Here is a 19531-nt window from a genome sequence, read left to right as displayed (position 1 = left end):
AAAGAGATGTATTTTTAAAAGATTTTTATTGAAAGACAAAACAAATTATTATTGTTTTTGGGTGTATTTTGGAACAGGGTGGAATAGTTGATAAAGAAATTTTGTCAAGCAAAAAAAACGGGTGGGCCAGATAATTTATGGAATTAAATAAACTCATTCAATAATCGTGTAACATGAATATATGACAAAATATATAAGAACAATATATATATATATCTGTGTTTGTGTGTTGTATGTTTGTATCCTATCTCGCTGTCAACTTTGAACAAGTCAAATCTACAATGAAAAGTTGGCTAGCCACTCGAGAAATGTATATTATTTGATCATTAAATATAAATGGGTTAATTGTATCCAAAAAAAAAGGGTTAAGGTGTAAATTTGTTTCAAAAATTTTTCCTCAGAAAGATTGGGTGTTTAGAAGATTTTTAGGAGTAAATTTTCGTGAAAATTTAAAATCATAGCAATATTTACCCTTTACTGTTAAAAAACTCACGTTGACGGTAAAAATAGTAATTTTAACCATTAACATTTCTAATTATAAAAAGTAATATTGTCATGATTTTAAACTTTCAGAGCAAATTACCTTGTAAAAACCTCTCGAATTAGGGTTTGAAACCAAACTTCTCCTTAAAAAGATAGATGGGGGGATTCATGGGATTGGGCAGGCCACCACGGTTCCTTTCTCTTTGGGAATATTTAAGGGAGACTATACAGATATTCATACTTAAATTTCTAAAAGAAAAAGTCAACTTTAAGCTCAAAACTATTAATCATAAGATTCAAGTTTTAGATTAAAGAGATTTATTTTTAAAAGATTTTTATTGAAAGATGTAACAAAATATTATTGTTTTTAGGCGTATTTTGGAATAGGCTGGGATAGTTGACAAAGAAATTTTGTCAGAGAAAAAAAAAAAAGAAATAAGGTGGGATAGATAACTTATGCCATTAAATAAACTCGTTCAATAATCCTGTAACATGAATATACGACAAAATATACAAGACAATATATATATATAAATATATATATATATATATTGCATATTTCTATCCCGTCTCGTTGTCATTTTTGAACAAGTCATATCTACAATGAAAAGCTAGCTAGCCACTCGAGAAATGTATACTCTTTGATCATTAAATATAAATGGGTTAAGGTGTAAATTTGGTCTGAAAATTTTTACTTAGGAGTATTGGGTATTGGGAGGTTTTTTTTGAAAGCAAATTTGCCTTGTAAGTTTAAAATCATAACAGTATTACCGCTTACCATTAAAAAATTTACATTGACTTCTAAATAATAATATTGATTGTTAATATTTTTACATAAATGGGCTCATGATAAAAATTTTTTTACATAAATGGGCTCATGATTAAAAAAAAAAAAGGAAAAGAAGATGTTAAAACACAAGATTTAAAAAAATGAGATCCAATTTGGTCAATCATTGAATTGAATGACTAAAGGAAAATCCGTTTTTTAATCACACATTGTACATGGGCTCATGATAAAATTTTTTTACATAAATGGGCTCATGATTAAAAAAAAAAGGAAAAGAAGATGTTAAAACACAAGATTTAAAAAAATGAGATCCAATTTGGTCAATCATTGAATTGAATGACTAAAGGAAAATCCGTTCTATGTAATATTTTTTTTAATCACACATTGTACATGGGGATACCATACAAATTTTTATTCAAATTATTTTAAGTTTTTCTAACTATTATTTACATTAAATTTGACCATTAATTGAACAAAGATATTGAGTTGATAAGTCTATGTATCATCCACTTCTTTTTTTTTTTTTAAGGTGAGGATCTAGCACTAATTCTGAGAAAATCATTGCTTCTATGCTTTTTCAAGCTTGTGGCTATTCCTGAAATTGATCTCATCATTTATATCTTTCAAGAATTTTGGTGAGCTTCTCCTTTACATGTATTATTTATGCTATTTTTTTTAAGCTTTGCTTTTGTGCTTATAAAAAGTACCAAACTGAGAGCCAATATCAAAATAACAAATGTGTGGAAAAAGTTATTTTTGTGTATGGGAGAATTGGCCTTAAGGTTCTGGACCAAGAATGAAATAGATAACTTGAAAAAAAAAAAATGAAGTAGATCACACATGGATCCACTAGCTTAGCATATTTGGTTAGTTAATGATCAAATTTAACATGGATAATAGCTAGAGCAACATTGCTACAATTTGAAAACTTCCGGATATCCAGCGCTTCTGAGTAAAAGCTTCACTTTAATCCAAAAAAAAAAAAATGATGTGAATGACAGGTAGACCTGCCAGCTTAGTTTATTTGGTCAAGTAACGGTTAAACTTAACCTAGATAATGGTAAGGGTAACATTGAGCCAAAATTTTTTTTTTCAGATACCTAGCGCTCCTTAGTGAAAATGTCCGGAACAAATTTGTACTTCAACCTCTATCAATAATTTTTTGTGAGATATATTATTATCATCTAAGTTTGTTGATTTTTTATGAAATTAAACTATTTAAGTTTATTTTAAAATTATTTGATAACTTAATATTTTATTTATATTACTACATCAATTCCTAATTATAAGATTTTATTTGTAGACTACAAATGATGTCTTATAATTAGAACCGAAAGTAATAGTATATAAACAAATGATATTATTTTTTTAATTTAATTATAATGTCACTGGTTCGACTATTGATCCTACCAATCTAATCGAATGAACAATAACCCGTTAGTTTTTTTGGTTCATTATCCAGTCAGACTTTTAAAACATTACTTTCCATATAAATATAATCCATAGTACGATTTTAAGAACAAGAGAAATATATGACATTTTTCTCCTCTATTACTCTTAATTTATGTTCAGCGCAACTAGAATTCAAATTAATGAATACTATCAAATGCTAAATAGTTTGCTGTAAAAAAAATTGTAATTTCATAATCTGATTTCAAATCTAGGTCTCTCACACACACACCCACTTATAAAATTCGTTTAGTCCAATAGGATAATCTAAGCATGTTGTGAATTTGTTGAATTGATACTTGTTAGGTCCTTACGTTTATCAGTCCTATTTTCTCAACAACAAAAAATTGTAGAAAAATACTATGACCTAGTATTCCTTCTGATCCTATGTATAAAATAAAAATAATTAAATCACATAGATGAAAAAAAAAGTCAGTTAAAATTGATTAAAGATGGCAAATATGTTAAAATAATGTTATTTCTTATTCTTAATATAAGAGTTGGTTAAAAATTTAATTTAGTCTTAAATATAAGACCTTAATCTACTTTATCTTTGATATTTATTTATTTTGCCACTAAGTAATTCTATGGTAATTGGACATGTTAAGGAGTTATTATCAAGAGATAAATCAAATACGTATGATTAGTAATACTCCCTCCGTTCCTTATTATAAAAGACATTTGATGTTTAAAGCATGTTCCCATATATAAGAGACACTTAAAAATTGTCTCTATTGTTTTGTATTGATTTCCTATTTTACCCCTATTTATTTTGTCTCCAACTCATACTCTCTCTCCCTCCTACTTCTCTTTCTTTTAATAATTTAACTGTTCTCTCTCATACTCTCTCTCCTTATTAATGGGGGTATTGTTGGAAAAAACATTATACTTTTTATACATTAATTATCTTCAACTAATTTTAACTGTTTTTTTATCAATGTAATTTGGTTATTTGTCTCTTATAATAAAAAACGGAGGGAGTAGTATTTTAGGAAAGACAATATCTATTTATCACAAATAACTAACTTAATTAATTTTTTTTAATAACTACAAATTAATTATTGAGGACCAGAAGCAATGTATTTTATTTTTTTTCAAAAAATACCTTCATTTACGTGGGGAGAGGGTGAAAAGGAGAAAATGAGTAGAAAAAATGATTGTGGGGAAGATATTAATTAATACTTCTTTTATCCTATTTATAAATTAATTACAACATATTTTCAGTGGAATCAAGAAAAACCTTAAAACTTATTAACTTTGGTTTAAATTTTAACAAAATTTTAAACTTAATCAATTTTAATTAATATATACACTTTTCAAGAAAATAACAATCTAAAAAATAATAACTGTAGAGTAAAATAATATATTTATATTAAAGTATAATGACATGGCTTATAAGTTATAAATATGACCAAAATAAAATCATCTCTGCATATCTTATAAATAGGATCAGTGGAGTACAATTAAATTAGATATGATTAATTGGGGGGATGACCAAAAAAAAAACATAATTAATTGGGGCAAAAATATAAAAACTTGATTAAAATTTTAGATATTCTTTTAAGTGTTTTATAAATAGAATCAAGCTAGCCAAAAATTACCTCTTACAAATAGAATCGAAGTATTTAATATGATTTTAATTAAGACTAAACAATATGCTCATAACTAGTAAGGTAGGAAAATTGTTTTGAAATGACCCAAGGCACATATAAAAACTCAACAACAACGAGGTATAACGTAAAGTTTCATGAGAAAATCATTGTAGAGTCTCAAAGAAGGAATTTTATTACTAAAATCTCCTATGAAATATTCAAATAACTTTAAAATACCCAGAGGCCTAAGTGTGAGAAAATTTAGTGTGCGATCACGAAATTACCCACATTCATTACAAAGAAAGACTCCTATGAAAATCTAAAATAGTTTGTTTTCTCTTATGATATTCCCTTTCAAATAAAAATTAAGTGGGCTTTCCATCGATTCTCTTTTGTTACTACTGCGTCTCAATACTGTCTTTCTACAATGTTTTGTGTCATTTTATGGACTAATGGTTTATATATAACAACATTAATGCCAACCCCAGTAATGGTTTTGATGTGCACATATTCCACTTGGGCTTTTAGTTCTGGATTGCTTTGCTTCAAACCACAAATCAAATCATCTGCAATGGCCCATCAGTACAAATATTCTCCGAGAGCCCTCCATCTGCCACCGCTTGGTCCCAAAATCTAATGGATGGATTTCATTGACCCATTTGTTCATATATCATATCCAGTTGATGCTTTGGATCCACTTATCATCGACAAGTTTCCTGAGAAAATCTGAGACAACGAAGCATTTCTTACATGTCAATCTTTCTAAGGGGGGAAAAGGAAGCCTGGTTTTAATTTGTATGAGATATCCGCAATTTCTTAACCATATCTACCAAAGTCAGTCTCCTTTAACTCAGAAGTTTTCGGCTTTTCTAGGGGGAGCTGCACAAGGGACCAAATCCTAGACGGCTAACTGTTAGAATATGGGCTGGTCCAAACCTATCTAAGACGGGTCCGAATGCAAATAAAAGAAAAATTTGAGTTCACAGCTGTAATATTCACCGTCTCTTGCAAATTTGTAGAGAAATTTAAGGAACAAAAACTGAAGACAATTTTTTATAAGATATACATATCGTGTAAACATTCCTTTGAACTCTCTCATCTTTCTCCTTCGTCTTTGTCCTATGTGCTCTACTATACATTTAGAATCGGACTCTATCTTCATGATTGGTCCCGTGTAGGTATCAAAAGAATCGATTTGTATTCTAGCTACCACCCAAATCCCTCACTAATAGACATAAGAGGTTTTATTCAGATAATTATGAGCACTACTAGTAGGTACCTATAACTTATAGGACGACCTCTGAAAAGTCAGATCATTTTTGTCCAGTGAACCTTATTAATGAGAAACTACCGATCAACATTGCCTGGGAAGACAATATATATCCTAATGAAAAGAAAAAACCAGATCGGATTGCCCAGTTCAATGGGAAAACCGGTGAACCGGCCTCTAGTCCAGTCTAGTTGAAAGAATGAACCGGCTTCAAATCAGATAGGAACAAACTTGAAAAAAGCAATGAAAACTAGAAAAACTGTTGGGTTGGGTGGGTTGCCGGTTTTCTTTCCCCCTGTTTTTTACTCTTACCGTCTCACTATTCACTGGAGAAGACATAGACACTGTTGAGAGAAGTAGTAGAAGCCAAAAAAATCATGAAAAGAAAGACCTATTCGGAAGTCTTTTGTGTGCCGCTTCGAACCCATGCTCATGGAAGAGTAGAAGGCAAGGAGGAAGATAAGTAATCACTACAAAAAAACATGCTTTTAGTGACAAAGTTTGTTTCATCGCTAATTCTTTTGTCATTAATTGATTAGTGATGAAATTTCAATTCCGTCACTAATTAGCCACGGATTAAAGATAGAATTTTCTGTTACTAATTATCGACAAAATTTTTTTGCCGCTAATCCGTCACTAATTTTTGACAGAAATTTCCATCGCAAATTAGCGACAGAATTTAACCCGATTTTTGAAGAAAAAAATTAAAATGCCATGTGGCACCTTTACCAATCACCACGTCATCACCAATGACCACCTCCACGTGTCCCTGCCACCTCAATGATGACTACCACATGTCGCTGCCACCTCATCTCTAACAGCCACGTGTGCTGCCACGTCACATGTCACCTTTGCCTGCCACGTGTCGCCACCACATAATTCGCTTCCCAAGGTGACTTTTCCATGGCTCAAACCCAGGATCTCATCTGTGCGCACATGCGGCTTTATCAGTTGAACTGTAATGAACCTGTTGACTTATTATGTAAAATTAAATATAATATTATTTTACTATTTTACACAAATAATTATATATACGTATATATTATTGAAAACTAAAAATATAATATATGATAAATTTAGTCATAACTATTTTAGTGACAAAATAATTTTTAAATATTTGTTTTACTATTTGTTTAATAATGTCTTATTGTTTTGAAAAAATATTTTTAATATAATTTTAATTTTTAACGATGCTAATTTTGAATTTTAAATCATAAATAATTTTTTATAAATAATTTTTAAATTTATTTTAACTAACATTGATAAAATATACAATTTAATTCTATATGTATTACATTACATTATATTATATTATCTATATGTGTTTTATATATTTGAAGAAAATCATTTATAATTAGTCAAAAAATCTTGTTATTCAAAAAATAACTACTATAATAAAATCTAATAAATTATTCTATATAAAACAATTAAATGACTTAAATAGATTATGATAAATAGTATTCTCCTACTTGTATATATATCCCATGTAATTTATTTCCTTAAAATTTTTTGTATATTCCATTTGTTTTTGTATTGAAGACCAAAATCAATCTATATCATAGGTATTAGTTATATCATGATTAAATTTTATTATCTAATGATTGAAAAAAAATTCATTTCAATATTAGTTTGCGTTTATATAAATTCATTTTTTGGTTTTGAATTTCTATCATATATTATATATTTCAATATATTGTACATATGATAAATTATTTCTTTCTTATATCAGTTTGTATAAGAAAGTTATTAATATTCTTATTATATTTTTTTAATTATTATTAATAATCAAGAGGAATTTATTTTAACGAAATATAAACAAATTTTCTAAGAAATTGTCTTTCTATTTTCAATATATACCTAATGATGACAATATCTTCATTAATACCAACTCCACAAATATATCAATTTATTTTATAATTAAAAATGTTTTAAAATCATTAGATTCTTAATTTTTATTATATAAATTTTAGTAAGATTATAATTTAAAATAATGAAATTTAAAATTAGTGATGGATTAGCGATAGAATTGTGACAGAATAGAATTAGTAACAAAAATTTCTATGACAAACAATTTAGCGATGAAAATTTTTAATAGAAAAAATTCCGTCGCTAAATATTTATTGACGGATTAGCAATGGAATTTAACGACGGATAGAAATTCTGTCACTAATCCTTCACTAATATGAACGATGAAAAAAATTCTATCTCTAATCCATCAAAAAAATTAGCAATGGAATTTTCATCACAATTACATTAGAAATTAGCGACAAAATTTGTTTCTGTCGCAAATTCCGTAGCTAATCAAGTGTTTTTTTATGAAGAATGGATGCGCAAAGAGAAAAAAATAGTCACTGTTTATCATCTTTATTTGAGAAAGAATGAGAAATGAAGAGGGGGGAATGAATTTGAATGAGAAAAAAAAGAACCATGCGTGTTTCAACTTTCAAGAAGTAAATTTGAATATGGCATTCAAAAAGTAGAGAGGAAGAAAAAAGTGACCTCGTGATATGTGTTATGGAGAAGAAAATATCTAATATTCATGTGAGAGAGAGAAAAAAGAGATAAAAGTATAAAATAATAAAAAAAGAAGATTGCATTGGGCCATGTGAGGAAAGAGAAGGGGAAAAGAGAAAAAGGAAAAAAATGAGAAAAAATTATATACATAAATATTTTGTAATATCCTAAAAAAATATTTTGTAATATGAGTAGCCATTCAAAAAATATTGTTTTTTATAATTAAAATATATATACTTTTACTCATTTTAATTAAATTAAATTATTTTAATTATTACCGGTCTAACCCGGTCTAATCTCGATTTTACCCATTGATCATTAACTCACTGCCTCGACCGGTTTAGTGCTCGGTCCGGTTTTATGTTTCTTGATATATCCACATGAGGCTGATCTTCAATTTTTAACTTTATTAAAGTGTTATATAATTATGTATAATTCATTATCTGATATTTTTTAATTATAAACATAATCATTTGAAAGACTTCAATTAAACTAACAGAATATAACAATTTTTAAAAATTTAAATTAACGCCATAGGAGTAACAGCAACAATAGATATATGGTGTGACTTTTACAAATATGAATTGAAGTGAAAGTCAGTTAGTGTAATGTAATTTATGTTTGGATTGACTTTTATAGAAAATTCAATTTAACAAGTTGAAATTTATTTTGGTGATTAATAAAAATATAAGTTTAAATGTAAAATGACTGAAAAAAATATGAATTTTATTAAATAATATATATACACATACATGATAATTTTAAGAGAAATATGAGAATTAAGAATTGTCTGAATTTGTATTAAAAATGATGTACTACCTTTGGTCTTCAATATACGACCTAGATAATTAATTTAAAAAAATTAAGAACGTTACTAAACTATTTAATTATAACATATGTTATATCATTTCTCTAAAAGACTTGTGTGTATCATTATATTATATAGGGATAATTAATCCACAGCTCTTTATAGTTTTAACTAATTTTGAATTAGGTCCTTATAATTTTTTTTCTTTATCAGGTCCTTATACTTTCACTTGTTTTTAATTAGGTCCTTGTATTTATTTTCTTTTTATCAAGTCTTTATAAGTTCACCTTATTTTTAATTAAGTCCCTGAATTTTTTATTCTTTATTTTATAAATTCTAATAGTACTATTATATAAACATAAAATAGTATATATTATTTAATATTAGTTATAAACAATAATATTCTAAAGATATTGAATTATTATAATGATTTTAATTTTTTCAGCAAAAAAAATAATTGTTCTAAAAAAATTTCCTGAATTAATTAATTCTATTACTTTTTTATTACATAATTATTAATTTAATTTTAATTATTAATATTTTATATTTCATTATTACTCTATTTAATTAAGCTTATATTTAATTAATAAATAAAAATTAAAACTACATGGACCTGATTAAAAATTTAGTGAAATTATAAGGACTTAATTAAAAGAAAAATAAATACAAGGACCTAATTAAAAAAGGTAAAAGTATAAGGACCTGATAAAAGAAAAAAAACTATAAGGGACCTAATTCAAAATTCATTGAAAATATAAGGACTTGCGGATTAATTAACCCTATTATATATATCAATTATGACTGAAGCAAATTATTTTGGAGAAAAAACCATGAATATAAATATAGTTTATTATATTGGAGTAGAATTCCACCATTAAATAGTTTTGGGCGCTGGCTAATACTTTGCTTTATCTTAATTTTATATTTCTTTTATGGGAAAATGACAGATAAAGAAGGCTGAAATAATAAAATGCCAGAATGGGAAGCTAAGCAAATGTATTACCAGATAGGGAAGTGTTGCCTGATTTGGGATTATGCAAATGTTGCACAATTACAAAACAGCCCCTCATATGCAAACCGAAAAAGTGACCGGTGGAAGTGTGGAAGTTGTGGCGGGAGCTGGAGGAAAAAGTTGGGAGGGACCACGAACGTGGGAGCATGAACGCGCGAAGCAACAACTGAACGACGGAAGCGAGGTTAGTATCCAGTGACTATATTGTTCGCCTGTGTCTTTTGTCCCTCTCCTTTATGCGCCGGTTGATTTTCCTCTTCCCGTTGGATGGCAATGTCGTCGATGTGGGGATGGTTTTGAGGTGGAGAGGGTGGCGAAGCATGGAGACGGCGTGGGTATATAGAAAGTGTGGGGGGAAGGACGGTGATCAGAGGGTGAATGCAGGGGGAAGGAAAAACACTGAGGGAGAGGGGTTTGATGGCGTCACAAGTGGGTTAGAGTGATTAGTGTCAGATAAATGGACAATGTTGGAGGGAGATTCGAATAATGGAGTGGATTGATTCTGAGAAAACGAAGCATTAGTGTGGACAGGAAAGAAATGATTGTTTTGTTGCAAATTATAAGCATGAATGTGTCAAACCCTAAGTTGGTCGTGTAAGTTGATGATGATGGTATTAAGTCATATAATCATTCGACTTCTGTTATGTTATCAGTGCAGGTAATGAAGATAAATGAATTTCGCAGCTGGGTCATCTTGTGGGAAGGAGCTGTTCTGTTATTTTCATGTGGGGGGGAAATTTGTGACAAATGGTGAAGGTGAAGTGAGATATAATGGAGGTGGCGTGAGGTTAAGAAGCATTAAGGATGGGCTGACACTTGATGAATTGAGGCTAATGATATCTGAGTGGATTGGTGGCGATGGAAGAAATTATGACATTAAGTACACAGTGGCCTTTGATGAGAAGACATTGATTGACCTTCATGACAATGCTGAAATGTATAACCTCTTTCAATACAATGGGAACAGCGGTCATGTGTATGTCGCCGAAAAAAGACAAGTGGGTCCCCAACCAAGGGACAATGTAGAAATGTAAGTGGAGTTTGTCCTAACTATTTGTTGTCATTTATGAATTTCTTCTTGTCATTTGTGTTAACGAGTCTTGTCATTATGAATGCAGAACAGAGAGATTCATGGGCATGTCACAGCAAACTGAACTGGATGCGTCTCCCATTAGTTTGTGTTGTGATTATGGCTGGCTCAGTGAAGAAAATGCTCGTGAATGTGACAATGATGAAATAAGTGGGCCCCCTAATGTGGATAAATCTATCGGAGCTGAAGATACGGATGGTAGTGAGATGGTTCATGCGGAATGGAGGGGACTTTTAACAGGAGTGGGCCAACGTTTTCCTAGTGCAGATGTATTTCGGGTGTCTGTATACAAGTTTGCACTTGCAAACAAGTTTGTGGCCAAGTATATGAGGAATAGCAAGGAATTCATGTCGATAAGGTGTAAAGTTGAGGGTTGTCCATGGAAGCTATGTGCAAATCATGTGGGGAAGAGTTGTGATGTGCTACGAGTGACGACATTTATAAACCGGCATGTTCATTCTGCCCAAGATAGCTTGGACGTGATGCATAGTGGAAGAGCTAGTTTGAACTCATCAATAATAATTGATGAGATGAGGGATCATGCAGACAAGCGCACTTCTGAGATAAGGAAGAGGTTGAAACGAGAGTATGGGATTGATCTAACATATAAACAGGCTTATAGAGCAAGAGAGAAGTCACTGGAAGACATATATGGCAGGCCCGAACAATCATACATGCTCATACCATGGCTATGCGAAAGGATAAAGGAAACAGATGAAAAATCAGTGGCTGAATGGACTGCTATTGGGAACCGGTTTGAGCGTGTTTTCATTGCTTACGGGGCATGCATTGAGGGTTTCCTGGGTGGCGCGAGGCATATTATGTATGTTGATGGAACTCACTTAAGCGGACCATACAAGGGGACAATGTTGTCAGCTTCAGCTTATGATGCAGATAACGAGCTGCTGCCATTTGCAATTGCAATTGTGAAGGGAGAAACACTAGATGACTGGACGTGGTTTTTCTATATGATAAAAAAAATCCTGGGTTCTGTGGAAGTAACGATTGTATCAGATCGACACAATGCTATCATCGGAGGAGTGGCATCAATCTTTGGGGGTCAAAGGCATGCCTTTTGTTATAGACACATCAAGGAGAATTTTAGTTCAGAAGTTATGAAAATGAATAAGGGGCAAACAAGGACAAATGGCCGATCAAAGGAGGATGCACTATATTTATTGGATAAAATTGCATACGCAAGGACGGATGAGAAATTTGAGGCAGCAATGGATGACATGAGATCCTTTTCTCCAAGGCTATTTGATTGGCTTATTCATCATGGGGATGTAGATAGGTGGGCTAAAAGTAGGTTCCCATATAAAAGATGGGACAATATTACAACCAATATAGCAGAATCATTCAATGCATGGATGGTGAATGAGAGAAAGCATACTGTACCCCAATTGATCTATGAGCACCGAGATAAAGTTGCAAGAAAGCTGCATGCCTCCTATGTGGGTATGACCAAATGGAAGAATTGCGTTGGTCCAAATATAGAGAGTAAGGTGCTGGATATGGTGGCTGGGTCTGACCATATGTATGCTGAAAATTATGGTGGGGGAAGAGTGAAGGTGACAACATCACGTGGAGACCATCGGGTTGATCTTGGACTACACCAATGCAGTTGCAGATCTTGGCAAATGACGGGGATCCCTTGTTCCCATGCTTGTGCTGCCATCAAGATTGTGCACGGCAATGTTTATGATTATATTGATAATTGCTATAAAAAGTCATCACAAGAAAAGATCTATGCTCGCAGTATGATTCCTGTGGTAACAACAGACATGCCTCACCCAAATGACTACTATAGAATAGAAAATGTCAGTGAGCAAGTTTTCTTGCTACCTCCCATGACATCCCGACCACCAGGAAGGCCAAAAGTAAACAGGGATGAATCACAGTTCCAGAACAAACGGATATACCACTGTGGAAGATGCCACCAGCCTGGACACACAAGGAGGAATTGCAGAAATCCTAACCCATCATGAAGTTTCGAGTACAGTGGGGATGGGTCATTTTTTGGTGTACATAGTTGTATGCTCCGCCCTTGTCAACTTTTTTGGGACTGGGGTTGTAGTTAGGAGCTAGGTGGAGACATTTTTTTGTAAGTAAGCTGATAGTTATTTCAGTGATAACGGAGCATTAAGTGTGGCTAGTATCTTAATGTCCACTTGTTGAATACATGAAAGGAAGTTACTGTTATGGGGATGTTAGCTTTTGTTAATGGCGCATTACTTGTTGTCATTTTTAAATTTGTTCTGGTCAGCCGTGCTGAACTGATGTTGTAAAATCAGACCAGGTGATCCTTGTCATTATCGCTGTCATATTCGCTTCACTTTGTGTCATTTTTAAATTTGTTCTGGTCATTGGCAGTGATGCTATCAGCATAAGCTGACAGCCGTGCTGAACTGATGTTGTAAAATCAGACCAGGTGATCCTTGTCATTATCGCTGTCATATTCGCTTCACTTCGTGTCATTTTTAAATTTGTTCTGGTCATTGGCAGTGATGCTATCAGCATAAGCTGACAGCCGTGCTGAACTGATGTTGTAAAATCAGACCAGGTGATCCTTGTCATTATCGCTGTCATATTCGCTTCACTTCGTATCATTTTTAAATTTGTTCTGGTCATTTTCTGTTGGATACCAACAGGATATATTGAAGTAAAATTTAGTGACCTGAACAAAAAATGAAAACCAATAGCACATGTCCAATGGGGTTGTTGTCATCATCTGTTTTTGTGTGGTTAAAACCAGATTCATTCATGTCACTGGGGAATAAATTGGCATCATGGTTCTCAACTATCATACATTTATGGACACCAATCTTGTTAACCATAACAATACACAGTAAATTTTTGGTCAGCCTACAATGCACATTACATACAGCAATCTAACAGAGGACAAGTGAATTATGACCCTAACATCGAGACACCTAAGACCGACGCCTTTTCTTGGACTTTGTGCTCTTGGTTGGTTGTGGTCGTCGAATAAGGGCCAATGCCTCGTCACGTTTTTCATTCTGTTCATGATTGACCAACCACCATGTCAGGTCACGACGAAAGCCAGCAACTTCTTCCTCTGTGTAGGTAAGGGTCACACCAGGTTCCCATCTTCTCAGCCACATCATGCAGTGCACCCCACAATCCCTCCTGTGGACGCAACAATATCAGCACAGTTAGTTAACACATCTGACATGTGCATTTACCCCACAGAAATCGAATTTGACAAAACTGACAGGTTATTCTGCTGGGGAACTGCTGCAAATATCATGGGAGACATTGGCTTTTTCCCAACCAATCCTGGCTTGACCAAGTCCAGTATAATATTGAGCCTCTTCCTCTGCAACAACATTCAGGACCAACATAGAAAGTTTAATGATTTTCCAAGTTCAAAAACTAGGGTAAAGATAATGAGTTTTTTCTTACACAATCATCCACAGCCATTTCCACTGGGTCTTTGATGACAACCTTCTTCTTCTGCTTTCTGTCCTTGGTTCCGAAATGGTTCCTCATGGAGTCTATTACGTGGAAATCCAATGTGCTAGGCTGAATGGCAACGCAAAACCAGTGTTGGCCAACAAGAGCAGGACCAATTATGAAATCACATTCAGCTAAGTTGTAGCCAACGAACTCAGGAAGAAAGAGCTTCTTATATTTTTGGGCTTTCCAGGTTGGATCATGTGCCATCATGTTCTGCATGACATGAAATTGTTAATCCATTAACAGAGAACAAGTCATTTCCAATTCAATTGCTGTCATTGGTATTTGCATTTGGAATTATGCAACCTCACCATGAAATCAACATCGAAAATGTGCCTCTTCCCTGGCCCCAACTCTGCCTTCATGTCCTCCATCACTGCCTTGCACACCAAATTAAGCACCTACAGAACACAAGTGAAAACGTCATTCTGGTACAATAATCTCACCAAACATTATCAAACATAATCGTGGGTGCAGGGACAGAGCATTCTAAATACCCTGTTATTTACTCTGTTCACTCCACCCAGGGAAAACAGCTGTTGTCGGTCTATATCTTCATCAAACATTTTGATGACAGTCCTGCAAACATTGTCAGATGTCAGTGACAGAAAGTATGGTGTTGGGGACATCAATACTTGTCATTCCCATGTATGTTATTGTCATTTTCAATCCTATTGCTGTCATTTTCAGGGCACACTGTGTCATTTAAAAACAAAACACTAGCTACGGATATACTTACATATTCCCCTCTTCCTCTCCCTTGGGTCTACGGGATATTAAAGTGAAAAAGATGTCACTTTCCTCCTTTGGCCTCTTCGTCCTCGGAGCTGCCTTGAATTCTATCCACGGAGATTTAATTGTGGAACTCTTTGCCCTTGTTGACCTCCTAAGGTCAATCAATTTTTCAGGCCCTCCTTCCTCCCCACTGTCACTGCTCACCCATTCTCGATCCAACAGCAAAGGAACATTGGTAGGGGTCATTGTCAGTACATGTGTAGCTTCCTCCCCCTCATCATCTGAATCCCGAACCTCCTTATCATCATCTTCGGCCTCCTCAACCACATAATCATGACTGACTTCCATGTCATCATGGTCATCTTCCTCCTCATCAACCACATGACCTCCTTCCCTGTCATCATGGTCATCTTCCTCCTCATCCTCGTCGTCGTCGTCATCACCTCCATGACCATCACGGTCACCCTCTTCTTCCACCTCCTCAACCATGTAATCATCACTGACTTCCCTGTCATGAAGGTCATGTTGTTCCTCATCCTCATCCTTCTCATCATCTCCTTTGCTGGTTTCATCCTCATCAAGTTCCTCATCTGCACTTCCCGCTGCAACCTCTCTTGCAATCTCCTCCACCACTCGGTCAACATCATCAGCTTCTTCAGCATCGTTACCAGCTGCATCACCAACTGTTTCAACCCCTTCTTTAGCAGTGGCATTCTCATTCCCCATCCCCTTAACTTTGGCGTTCAATCCAATCTGCAGTTTGAGTAGCTCATCATCAAGAGCCTTCATTAACGTCCTCTGGCTTTCTTCAAGCTTCTTCACAAAACGAGCCCTCAACTCCTTCAATGCCTGCATACACAGTAAATGAAGATATCAAAAAAATTGTTCACTGTTATCAAATGCCAGTATCTCACTGGTCATTTCTAAATAAAGTCTTGTCATCTCAAGTATCAACCTTGCTAATAGACTGACTTAAACTCAGGTCACGTATATTTTCTAAGTTCCCACATACCGGATCTAAAGACTGCAAAATTGGACTGTCCTCATGTCCTGCTGAGTATACCTCGCTGCCACTGCTTCCATGCAATATTCCCATGCTGCTGCCTCTCTCTTTCTCCACCCTCTCCTTTATCTTCTCCTCGGTCCAATATTCAATGGCGCTTGTTGAACCCCGGTCAACAGACAATCCCAGCGGGAAACGCTCAACAAAATACAGCTGCAAAACCAAATAAAGATAGGTCACACTTCTGCAACAATAACAAAAGACAAAAATATAGTGAACCATAAGAAAAATATTGACTTACCAGCAGCAAATAAAGACACCCTCCAACATTGCAGGTTCCTTTCTTCTTCTTCTTTGTCATCTTCACAAAGTCTCCCATTTCCTTCCACAGGTTCTTGATTATGTACGTTGACCAATCATATTTCCAAAACCCATTCATCGTGTGACGCATCACTTTCAACAAACGTATATGTACAGTTGTGCTTGACCCAGGACATAGAAAAGCTCCAACTGTATAAAGCATAAATAGGAACTCAAAATTGTCGCTTTCTTCCCCAGATAATATCCTCTTCAGTATCTGGGTAAATGGAACCTTCCAATAAGTGTCCTTCAACCTCTTGTATTCCGGGTCATCCTCACTAACATCAGATTTCACTTCCTCCCCACTGTCAGGTACACCTAGAAACTCATGCGCATCTTTTGCCTCAATTGCCTGCCCTTGCCCTCTAATGGTCAAAAAATGCGTTGGTGGGTCATAGCATCTCAACAATGACACAAGTAGATCACGTGGAAGTTGCTTCACATTCACATTAAGCAAGTTCCCAAATCCCATCCTCTGAACTTTCTGCCTCAACCGCCTGTTCTTCTTCACATATTCAGCCAATGATAGAAATCCGGGCAATGAGCACCGGGTGTACAAGGGAACATCATACTTCTTCTTCTCACCTTTCTGTGGCTTCGTTTTCCTTGCCCTCTCATTATACCTATCTTTCTCTTCTTCACTCAGGGCCCTCCATGCCTTCCCCACTTCAATTTTTTCTTCTCTTGCGTTTTTACACTTCTCACCTCGTTTAGCCATATACTCCCTTCTGAACAACACAAGCCCACTGTGGACTCCTTTGCTTGTGGACCCTTCCCCTTCTTCCAACACCATCTCGTATAGTTCTGCAAAGTCATCAAGGTACCATCATTAAATCATAATTTTAATACATTTACTACACATCTAGTTCTTTCCAGATTCGTTATGGTCATTTCCAATTAATTCATTGTCATTTACAATATGGCCATTACAGAGTGACAGTAAGGATGCTGGTATGAATATGGTCGTTTCCAGTTAATTTATTGTCATTACCAATATGCCCATTATAGACTAACAGTTAGGTCAGTACTATGAATATGGTCATTTCCAATTAATTCATTGTCATTTACAATATGGCCATTACAGAGTGACAGTAAGGATGCCGGTATGAATATGGTCGTTTCCAGTTAACTTATTGTCATTACCAATATGCCCATTACAGACTAACAGTTAGGTCATTAATATGAATATGGTCATTCCCACTTAATTCATTGTCATTACCAACATGGCCATTACAGTCTGACAGTAAGGTCATTACTATGAATATGGTCATTTCAAGTTCCTTCATAGTCATTTACCAGTTTGGTATTGTCATTTCCAGTTTATTCATATAATCTTTCCACTCATTCAGACAGTAAGGTCATTACTATGAATATGGTCATTTTAGGTTCGATCATAGTCATTTACCAGTATGTTATTGTCATTTCCAGTTGTTCATATAATTTTTCCAGTCAATCAGACAATTTTCCTACTGATTTCAAAACCCATTTTTCCAGTTCTCAACTACGTTATTAAAAACAGAATAGCTTGCCACAGCGACTCAGCATAAACCCTTAATCGCCATTCCTGTCATTCACAAACTTCATCGCGTCATATCTAAATATTGCCCTATCATTGATTCCCAGACTCACCCAGAAACGTCGACCACAGCACGAAACTTAAATGCCTGAACTTACCTCACTGAAATGCTGTTGATGCTTGTTAACTGCAATGGTGAATCACCGTGCGCCAACCTTCGTCTTTCCACACAATCAGTCAGACGCGACCACGTTCGCCCTTCGAACAGCACGCCCTTCCACTTCCAACTCCTCTGCTCTCTTACGCACACACTATTTCGGGGTCCTCAACTGTCCAGCTTGCCGGCGTTTTTAGGGCAACAATGGGGATGGTGGAAGCGAGAAACCGGGAAGCACGACGGTCAGTGCAGGAGTGTTCGCGCGCGCCTTCTCTCTCTCCGCTTTCAAACGCTGACTGACAGGGGCTGTTTTGTAATTGTGCAACATTTGCATAATCCCAAATCAGGCAACACTTCCCTATCTGGTAATACATTTGCTTAGCTTCCCATTCTGGCATTTTATTATTTCAGCCTTCTTTATCTGTCATTTTCCCTTTTATTTTGTCCTTCTATTTGTTTCTTCTCCTTTCGCCATTACATTTTTTTTTTCTTGATAGCTGTGAGGCTTAACACAAAAAAGTGAAGAAACGCGTGAGACAGCAAATTTCGCTATTCACATCTTTATTGGCCCTACTTGATTAAAATTACTTATAAGTACATTTCATATAAACCGAGACAAAACTCTTCTTGTATACTATCTTGTATTCTGCAAATCATGATTGAAAAGCTACTTATAAACTATTTCAAATGGGCCCATTTGTCTGGTTTGGGGCGCGCTATTCTTCGTAGTTTTATTTAGCTGGAAGACCGCGACTAAAGTCAAAAAGGAGGGGGTGAGAGAGTGAGAGCTTATGTTCTTCTTCTTCTCGAGAATGTGAGCTCGACGGACTGCGCAAGGATGCTAGAGATGGGGGCTGGTTCATGCTACTGAGCCTTCTTCAAGCGTGAGTCAGGGAGAGAGAAGAGAGGCCGCTGTATTACTGTGATTCTTCTTCAAGTTTGACTAGCTTGGAAGCGTGACGGAGCAGAGAGAGACTTGGAAAATCTGGGTAAATAAATACCTATAACACGGGACAACCTTTGAAAAGTCAGATCATTTTTGTTTACTGAACTCTTATCAATGAGCAAATTATGTCATCTAGTAAGATCTTCTTGTAGTGTCCAGATTTCGGAGAAGCACCTGTAGTGTCTGATTTCATCCATATACAACACAGTATCATCTTTCTTTGGAGACAGCAGTTCTTCAGGTTCTTTATCTGCTCTTTGCTAAATTCTGTTTTTTTTTTGGGGGCCAGAAATTCCTTGCTTGATAACTGTTTATTCTATGCTTTTTCA

The 19531-nt window shown here is 34.5% G+C and overlaps 2 protein-coding genes across 2 annotated transcripts; one reads left to right on the top strand and one right to left on the bottom strand.

Moving 5' to 3' along the window:
- The first annotated feature begins 10640 nt into the window (after nucleotides 1–10640).
- On the top strand, nucleotides 10641–12993 carry LOC114740628 (uncharacterized). The gene is made up of 2 exons (XM_028928817.1): nucleotides 10641–10945; nucleotides 11034–12993. Exons 1-2 carry the CDS (start codon nucleotides 10749–10751, stop codon nucleotides 12991–12993), a joined length of 2157 nt encoding a protein of 718 aa, XP_028784650.1. The 5' UTR covers nucleotides 10641–10748.
- A 2227-nt stretch (nucleotides 12994–15220) lies between these two features.
- Nucleotides 15221–17447, bottom strand: LOC114740653 (AT-rich interactive domain-containing protein 4B-like). The gene is made up of 4 exons (XM_028928847.1): nucleotides 16525–17447; nucleotides 16233–16436; nucleotides 15664–16069; nucleotides 15221–15528 (listed from the first exon to the last, which is right to left on the bottom strand). Exons 1-4 carry the CDS (start codon nucleotides 17374–17376, stop codon nucleotides 15221–15223), a joined length of 1770 nt encoding a protein of 589 aa, XP_028784680.1. The 5' UTR covers nucleotides 17377–17447.
- Between the last annotated feature and the right edge of the window lie 2084 nt (nucleotides 17448–19531).

Source organism: Neltuma alba, unplaced genomic scaffold (genome assembly GCF_004799145.2).
Source record: "Neltuma alba isolate B1F8T4 unplaced genomic scaffold, ASM479914v2 tig00000569_pilon, whole genome shotgun sequence".
Classification (NCBI taxonomy): domain Eukaryota; kingdom Viridiplantae; phylum Streptophyta; class Magnoliopsida; order Fabales; family Fabaceae; genus Neltuma; species Neltuma alba.
This window is presented reverse-complemented; position numbering and strand designations above follow the sequence as displayed.

What these genes read in the sequence shown, in the direction of transcription:
- LOC114740628 (XM_028928817.1), top strand. Translation starts at nt 10,749, where the DNA reads ATGATATCTGAGTGGATTGGTGGCGATGGAAGAAATTATGACATTAAG. An exon ending in CCAAGGGACAATGTAGAAAT is followed by an intron (nt 10,946 to 11,033) that starts GTAAGTGGAGTT and finishes TTATGAATGCAG; the next exon opens with AACAGAGAGATTCATGGGCA.
- LOC114740653 (XM_028928847.1), bottom strand. Translation starts at nt 17,376, where the DNA reads ATGGTGTTGGAAGAAGGGGAAGGGTCCACAAGCAAAGGAGTCCACAGT. An exon ending in GGTGTCTTTATTTGCTGCTG is followed by an intron (nt 16,437 to 16,524) that starts GTAAGTCAATAT and finishes TTGGTTTTGCAG; the next exon opens with CTGTATTTTGTTGAGCGTTT. An exon ending in TTTTGCAGTCTTTAGATCCG is followed by an intron (nt 16,070 to 16,232) that starts GTATGTGGGAAC and finishes CTGTGTATGCAG; the next exon opens with GCATTGAAGGAGTTGAGGGC.